This window comes from Schistocerca nitens, chromosome 2 (assembly GCF_023898315.1).
Source record: "Schistocerca nitens isolate TAMUIC-IGC-003100 chromosome 2, iqSchNite1.1, whole genome shotgun sequence".
Taxonomy (NCBI): Eukaryota; Metazoa; Arthropoda; class Insecta; order Orthoptera; family Acrididae; genus Schistocerca; species Schistocerca nitens.
The window spans coordinates 735,883,697-735,892,109 of record NC_064615.1 but is presented as its reverse complement, the minus strand read 5'-3'; the positions used below and the strand labels follow the sequence as shown (position 1 = coordinate 735,892,109).

The following is an 8,413-nucleotide window of genomic DNA, read 5'->3' as shown; positions in this document are numbered from 1 at the left end:
TGTGGTCATCAGTCCCCGAGAACTTAGAACTACTTAAACCTAACTAACCTAAGGACATCACACACATCCATGCCCGAGACAGGATTCGAACCTGCGACCGTAGCGGTCACGTGGTTGCAGACTGAAGCGCCTAGAACCGCACGGCCACACCGGCCGGCTCAGAATGATCTTCAACTCGACCTCAGGTGAGGGGTCAACCTCAGTGCAGGCAATACCCCGGATGGCCACAGCAGTGGACTGATTGGGGGACACGTGGGACGTGCTTGACCTCCCTCGCATAGCCTCGTCCGACCCCACAAAGTGATGCCCCTTGGCAGCAGCCTCAAGCTGTGTGACGGAAGCCAACGCAGCCTGGAGCTGTGACCGAAGGGTCACCAACTCAGCTCCTACCTGTATACAGCAATCACAGTTCGTATGCTTCTGCATTTACCATTTTCTTAAGCGCAATGTGAGGACCACATCCTGACCACGAAAAACATAGCCATATTTTAAGACCATCTCCACCTTATTGTTAGCACTACACTTGTCGTCAGGTATGATTTTCCAACATTCACCAAATTCTTATACTTCCTTCGAATTGCCACATGATATATCGTGATTCATCACTCAAAATCACACGTTTCCAAATGCCCACCGTCCTGTGGCGCCGATCTTTACAACACTCCAAGAAACGCTTAGCACTGACCACTGAAATGTGTGGCCTGCATCAAGGTGCTCAACCAGTGTACTCCATTCTTTTTCACTCGCTACGCACAGTCCTTGTTCTAGGTCGACTCCTGGTAAAACTTAGGAACCAAAAAGTTATGCCTTTTGTTGATTTCATAATATTTTCCTGGATCTATCCTCTATTTTCCTGGATCTATCCTCCGTAATACTCGCCGGTCACTGTCCAGCAGTACATGAGGTCTTGGTTTAAATGTGGTTGTTCCTTTGCTTCTCGATTCGCAATCACACCACCAAAACTCCAATTGGGCAGTTTTACAGGGGTAGAAACGTCCCTGGTGGATTTGTTGCTCAGATTAAGTTCAATCAGTGGTCCACATCGGAAGTCACTGAAGGCTCCTGCCCGACCTATTTTTCGGTTAACTGATTCTCTACAGACAACACAGTAGTCCTCACCTCCTTTGATTTTGACAGGTCCACATCTCGTACCACTGAGTGTTCAGTTCTGCACCACATAGGGATGTCCGCATACTTCTGATCAGATATCCATAGGAGTTGTTTATGTGTCAATCTGCTGGTGAGCGATCGTCTTTTGTAAACCAAAATAAACAATGAACCATAAGTATAACTCAACAACATCCCTGCTGTTCATCAATGAAGCGAGCTCCACACTACATTAAATTGGCCCTGTCCACACCGAAACGTGAAGGTACACTCCAGGACATCACGTACAAACACTTTTGGTCACGAATTGTATACTTCATATTTCAGTCTGGAAGCTTCTCAGCAAGTGTTCGAGTCCAATTGGCAGTTGCTCGTATGTATGTCGAGAGCCGCCATCTCTTATGTGCAAACTCCTAAATTGCTTCAAGAAGATTTCGAATAGAGGACATAATTTTTTGAAGAATGTGACAGTGGAAGGTAGGTGGGACGTTTCCGTACTGTGTTAGATTTTCAGGAAATGTCCTGAGACAGTTCTGAACGTCTTTGCATTGCGTTATGGAGCTAGCGCTCAAGGTTCAAATGGTTCAAATCGCTCTGAGCACTATGGGACTCAACTGCTGAGGTCATTAGTCCCCTAGAACTTAGAACTATTTAAACCTAACTAACCTAAGGACATCACAAACATCCATGCCCGAGGCAGGATTCGAACCTGCGACCGTAGCGGTCTTGCGGTTCCAGACTGCAACTAGCGCTCAAGGCACTAAGCTCTGGAACCCTTTGATGCCATTCGAATGATCTACACAGCATGTTTGTAACAAGTTTCTCTGTCTCAGTACCACATCCATGTCAACGGCACACGTCGTTCATCATTCTCAGTTACATGGAAGGTACCGGCAAACCACATCTACTAGAGTTTTAGGGAACGCACATTGTAGCGAAGCCGACTGCCGAATCTGAATGCAATAATTCACTAAACTAAAGGGTACCATTTGCTGCATTCTGTTTTAACTGCGATATTTAGTCGATAGTTTTCATGTGGAGTAATATCTGACTCCCAGAATAAAATGTAAGTGAAACGTAAAGGAAGATTCTTTTCATAGAGGAGTAACTATTTGACAAGTGACAAGTGAATGTTTCTTTTCGTCACTTTTGCTTTTACTTTTCTTTGGAGTCAGTAGATACTTGAATACATTTCTCTCAGTTCCTTTGCTCAATTTACAAATTGAACTAAAATTTTGCTGCCGGAGGTAAAACCTTTTTTTCCCTGTCTTTATCATATAAACAATATAATGATTTCTGTTTCGTTGCCTTTATTTGCTTATTCCAATGTAGATTAGTTGTTTTAGCATCCCCAGTGTACACTACATGTGTCTTTTGCTTTTTCGTCCGCATTCTTGGTTTTGGAAATCTTCAGTCGATTATCATGTTCCTTTTCTTTGTTCATTTGCGTAGCGATCTGTGTAGCGATACAGGCTGCGATATATTTTTTGATCGACTTCTTGAGCATTTGTCTCATGATAAGAGGGGTTATCTGTGAGAAATAGGAGCCTGTATTAAGCTCAGCTCTCAGTAGTTACAGTCGAAGGACATCGTCTCTCGGTCAACATGGTTACCATATCAGCTTCTCGTTTAGCACAACTAATGCATTTCGCATTAGTTCCAAGCCTAATACTTGTAAGTTACCTACATACTGCTTATCGTAATTTATTACTGTTACCGTTGATGTCGTCAGACGATATTATTATTTCTTGATATCTGGTACTATTGAGGAAATATTTGATCTTTCAACTCAGATGTAAGTTAATGACATAAAATGCTGCCATAAATGGAGACAATGTCGAATGTCTGTGTACTGCTGCAAGTAGAAAGCAAGCAATTTATATCTGAAGAGTTTTTGAGTGCTTGTATCAAACTGCTTCCTCGCATTAGTTCAGCAGTTCAATTTTTTTGTTACTGCGGCATCCTCCTTGAATAACTTTCACAGAGACCACGCAGGTAAACCAATAATACCAAAATCGTTTCATTACGTGACAACGTGAAGTCTCTTACATATAAACGAAGCGTTCCTTGTTTGATACAACTGAATACATGTTGAAACTTCCTGGCAGATTAAAACTGTGTGCCCGACCGAGACTCGAACTCGGGACCTTTGCCTTTCGCGGGCAAGTGCTCTACCAACTGAGCTACCGAAGCCAGGAAGTTTCATATCAGCGCACACTCCGCTGCAGAGTGAAAATCTCATTCTGGAAACATTCCCCAGGCTGTGGCTAAGCCATGTCTCCGCAATATCCTTTCTTTCAGGAGTGCTAGTTCTGCAAGTTTCGCAGGAGAGCTTCTGTAAAGTTTGGAAGATAGGAGACGAGGTACTGGCAAAAGTAAAGCTGTGAGTACCGGGCGTGAGTCGTGCTTCGATAGCTCAGTTGGTAGAGCACTTGCCCGCGAAAGGCAAAGGTCCCGAGTTCGAGTCTCGGTCGGGTACACAGTTTTAATCTGCCAGGAAGTTTCATATCAGCGCACACTCCGCTGCAGAGTGAAAATCTCATTCTGAATACATGTTAATACGTGGAAGCAGGTCCTTGGGCAACCGTATCCACGATACGTTATCCTGTCGGCCACAGGCAAGAATTGCTGACACACTTGGTCGGTGTCAAACCATGCTAAGCCTATGCTTACTGCAGTGTCCCAATGTTTCTAATTCTCACACTCTAAGATTGAAATGACGAGTTCAGACTCACGACCCTTTCTGAAACGCAAATTGGTGAGCTGATCAGCAGTATTATTATCCCATAAAGTGATTCATCTGTATTGTCATTTTATGAATAACAGCTACGAGGAAACGAGGGCTGGAATGAACAAGTTATAACTATTTTCCTTATATCTACAAACAAGTTTTCTAATATTTTTTCTCCTCAGTTATTAAAATTGTGACGTCGCAATATTTTGCGGTTCCTAACAGCTTGTCACCTACAGGGGTGCCACTTTTAATGAGCTCTCAAGTGTTCTCACTATGTATCAATATCTCCCACACAGTAGACAGATTTTGATGTTTTATATTTACATTCGATGTAATATACCACTCCAAAGTTTCCATGTATTCGACTATTTCTATTACTCTTCTCTGATTTCACTATTAGCACCTGTCAGTTTCATTACACGATACAAAATCTTAAGTCACTATTGCCATAGATAGACAGATTCGTAGATATATTTGTTGTCCAGTAGATTCGAAGTGAAAAATTACACAAAGATATAAAAGAAGTCGTAAAAACAGAACTATGAGATATGAAAATGAACGGATATGCGAATGTTCTTTCCTCACATTCTAAGAGGGATGGTCCCCAGAGATGTGGAAGAAATAATATACCCCATTTGAAACACATTTTGATTTAAAAATTATTAACAAACTTGCGACAAATATTGAAATGCATTTGTACGGAAGCGCGTAAGCTAGTTCTCATGCTGTCATTAAACACTACACAACATCTACGTAATGCTCGTTATTTGATACAATATATTCATCAATTGTCTCTACTGAGAAATTCCTTTACAGAGTGGAAGTGGTTGATTCCTTCATTAATAATTTTTATAATGGCTAGCAAGATGTGCCGCTAAAGCGGAGTTATTGAACGCAGTTTTCCGAAATTCCTTCACCAGGGAAGACGAATGGAATATTCCAGAATTTGAAACACGAACAGCTGCTAGCATGAGTTTCTTAGAAGTAGGCACCTTAGGGGTTGCGAAGCAACTCGAATCGCTTGATACGGGCAAGTATTCAGGTCCAGATTCTATACCGATTAGGTTCCTTTCAGATTACGCTGATACAATAGCTCCCTACTTAGCAATCATATACAACTGCTCGCTCACCGATAGATCTGTACCTACAGATTGGAAAATTGCGCAGGTCGCACCAGTGTTTAAGAAGGGTAGTAGGAGTAATCCATCGAACTACAGATATATTTGTTGTCCAGTAGATTCGAAGTGAAAAATTACACAAAGATATAAAAGAAGTCGTAAAAACCGAACTATGAGATACGAAAATGAACGGATATGCGAATGTTCTTTCCTCACATTCTAAGAGGGATGGTCCCCAGAGATGTGGAAGAAATAATATACCCCATTTGAAACACATTTTGATTTAAAAATTATTAACAAACTTGAGACAAATATTGAAATGCATTTGTACGGAAGCGCGTAAGCTAGTTCTCATGCTGTCATTAAACACTACACAACATTTACGTAATGCTCGTTATTTGATACTATATATTCATCAATTGTCTCTACTGAGAAATTCCTTTACAGTGTGGAAGTGGTTGACCAACAATATATTCTTTAGATTCATTCATTAATAATTTTTATAATAGCTAGCAAGATGTGCCGCTAAAGCGGAATTATTGAACGCAGTTTTCCGAAATTCCTTCACCAGGGAAGACGAATGGAATGTTCCAGAATCTGAAATACGAACAGCTGCTAGCATGAGTTTCTTAGAAGTAGGCACCTTAGGGGTTGCGAAGTAACTCGAATCGCTTGATACGGGCAAGTCTTCAGGTCCAGATTGTATACCGATTAGGTTCCTTTCAGATTACGCTGATACAATAGCTCCCTACTTAGCAATCATATACAACTGCTCGCTCACCGATGGATCTGTACCTATAGATTGGAAAATTGCGCAGGTCGCACCAGTGTTTAAGAAGGGTAGTAGGAGTAGTCCAACGAACTACAGACCTATATCATTGACGTCGGTTTGCAGTAGGGTTTGGAGCATATACTGTATTCAAACATTATTAATCACCTCGAAGGGAACGATCTATTGATACGTAATCTGCATGCTTTCAGAAAACATCGTTCTTTATTCACACGAAGTAATGGCCGCTATCGACAGAGGATCTCAAGTTGATTCCGTATTTCTAGATTTCCGGAAAGCTTTTGACACCGTTCCTCATAAGCGACTTCTAATCAAGCTGCGGGCCTATGGGGTATCGTCTCAGTTGTGCGACTGTATTCGTGATTTCCTGTCAGGAAGATCGCAGTTCGTAGTAATAGACGTCAACTCATCGAGTAAAACTGAAGTGATATCATGTGTTCCCCCAGGGAAGCGTCCTGGGACCTCGGCTGTTCCTGATCTATATAAATGACCTGGGTGACAATCTGAGCAGCTCTCTTAGGTTGTTCGATGATGATGCTGTAATTTACCGCCTAGTAAGGTCATCCGAAGACCAGTATCAGTTGCAAAGCGATTTAGAAAAGATTTCTGTATGGTGTGGCAGGTGGCAGTTGACGCTAAATAACGAAAAGTGTGAGGTGATCTACATGAGTTCCAAAAGAAATCCGTCGGAATTCGATTACTCGATAAATAGTACAATTCTCAAAGCTGTCAATTCAACTAAGTACCTGGATGTTAAAATTACGAACAACTTCAGTTGGAAAGACCACATAGATAATATTGTGGGGAAGGCGAGCCAAAGGTTGCGTTTCATTGGCAGGACACTTAGAAGATGCAACAAGTCCACTAAAGAGACAGCTTACACTACACTCGTTCGTCCTCTGTTAGAATATTGCTGCGCGATGTGGGCTCCTTACCAGGTGGGATTGACGGAGGACATCGAAAGGGTGCAAAAAAGGGCAGCTCGTTTTGTATTATCACGTAATAGGGGAGAGAGCGTGGCAGATATGATACGCGAGTTGGGATGGAAGTCATTAAAGCAAAGACGTTTTTCGTCGCGGCGAGATCTATTTACGAAATTTCAGTCACCAACTTTCTCTTCCGAATGCGAAAATATTTTGTTGAGCCGAACCTACATAGGTAGGAATGATCATCAAAATAAAATAAGAGAAATCAGAGCTCGAACAGAAAGGTTTAGGTGTTCGTTTTTCCCGCGCGCTGTTCGGGAGTGGAATGGTAGAGAGATAGTATGATTGTGGTTCGATGAACCCTCTGGCAAGCACTTAAATGTGAATTGCAGAGTAAGCATGTAGATGTAGATGTAGATGTTGAGAATGTGTGTTCCTCAATAATGAACTCATTTACATAGAAATGTAACTGATTGTAAAGTTTTGTGTAAGTTATTTTTATTACCAGTACTGATTTCATGAATTGAACTGTAGTTTAACTTGGCGTTTATCAGTTACCCATACAGATCATCCAACACATGTATAGCACTTGATGCCTCCATTGCTCTTCGTTCTCTATCTTCAATCTTCTGTCTTATATGACTTTCCCCTCCCTTCGCTCTCCCATTAGTAATGTATGTGCCTGTGAGGAAACGTTCTTAACTGCTCCATATTATAGGAAGAAAAGGCTTTCAAAATGTATGGGCTCTTAGAGAGGTAAGCCATTTGAAGATTTGAAGCAACCACCTTGACAATTCACTCAGGTGATACAGATGAGTAACGGAAAACCTAAGGTTGGCTAACTCGTTCGAAATTTGAAGACTATTTTCAATGTATTCGGTGCTACCAGAACAGTGTTTGGTATCCGTTCCCAAAACTCTCTAATAATTTTGTGTTACTGAGGCAGCTTTCACTAAACAAAATGACAAAGAATGCTTATAGTCTAAGATTTTACCTTAAACAATAGCCCTCTGGTCGTCAAACCATGACTCACTGCCAGATGAGCAGAGTACATGAGATGGGTTTTCACCTGTGGAAGTTTTATGAAAGAAGATAGCCAATACTACCTTTCTCAAAGGATATAATTTGCTGTGTATTAAAAGATTTCCTGTACTACTAAAATACGCATAATTTTTTTTGCAGTTTTTGATGAAGGTCCATACAGAACTACCAAAACGAATCCCACAGATGTTAGTGGCAAAATAAGGACTTAACTTTCTGTATATCCAAAGTGAAGCTACCGTATGTTCTCACAGGTAAGACAACACTGGAGACTAAAAACAAGTGAGAACCGAATTCCGTTCTTAAAATAGCTGTCTGCGTGATATGGACGTACGTATCATCTTGTGTGCAGCCACTTTTAAATACCTGTAATTTTGGCGCTTCCTTCGGTCCGACTTCCTCAAAGTAAACATTTTATTGTTCAGAAAACTGCAGAGAATAATTTAAGATAAAAATTTAAAAATTGACAGCTGACAGTCATTTTCGTAACAGACCCCTTAACGCACTGCTCCATCAAACACCACCGATGAGGTGTCAGATTAGTAAGCGTCTCGTTATCAACCACATACATCGAGACAACCCCTTCTTGCTCTAACAGGCGCCCTACGATATAAAAGGTGAAATTCCACCTCGAGCTAATGTCTTGCACCAACTGATGCCCTGGCAAATTTAGCTCCTTTTGAATCGCCAACAGTCT

The 8,413-nt window shown here is 41.4% G+C and overlaps 1 protein-coding gene across 1 annotated transcript in view; it reads left to right on the top strand.

Moving 5' to 3' along the window:
* Positions 1–2,669: 2,669 nt before the first annotated feature.
* Positions 2,670–8,413, top strand: part of LOC126236945 (esterase FE4-like) — a 102,137-nt gene continuing 96,393 nt past the window's right edge. The window contains exon 1 of the mRNA XM_049946639.1: positions 2,670–2,781. Coding sequence (XP_049802596.1) covers positions 2,713–2,781 — 69 coding nt within the window. The 5' untranslated portion in view covers positions 2,670–2,712. The remainder of the gene's footprint in view (positions 2,782–8,413) is intronic.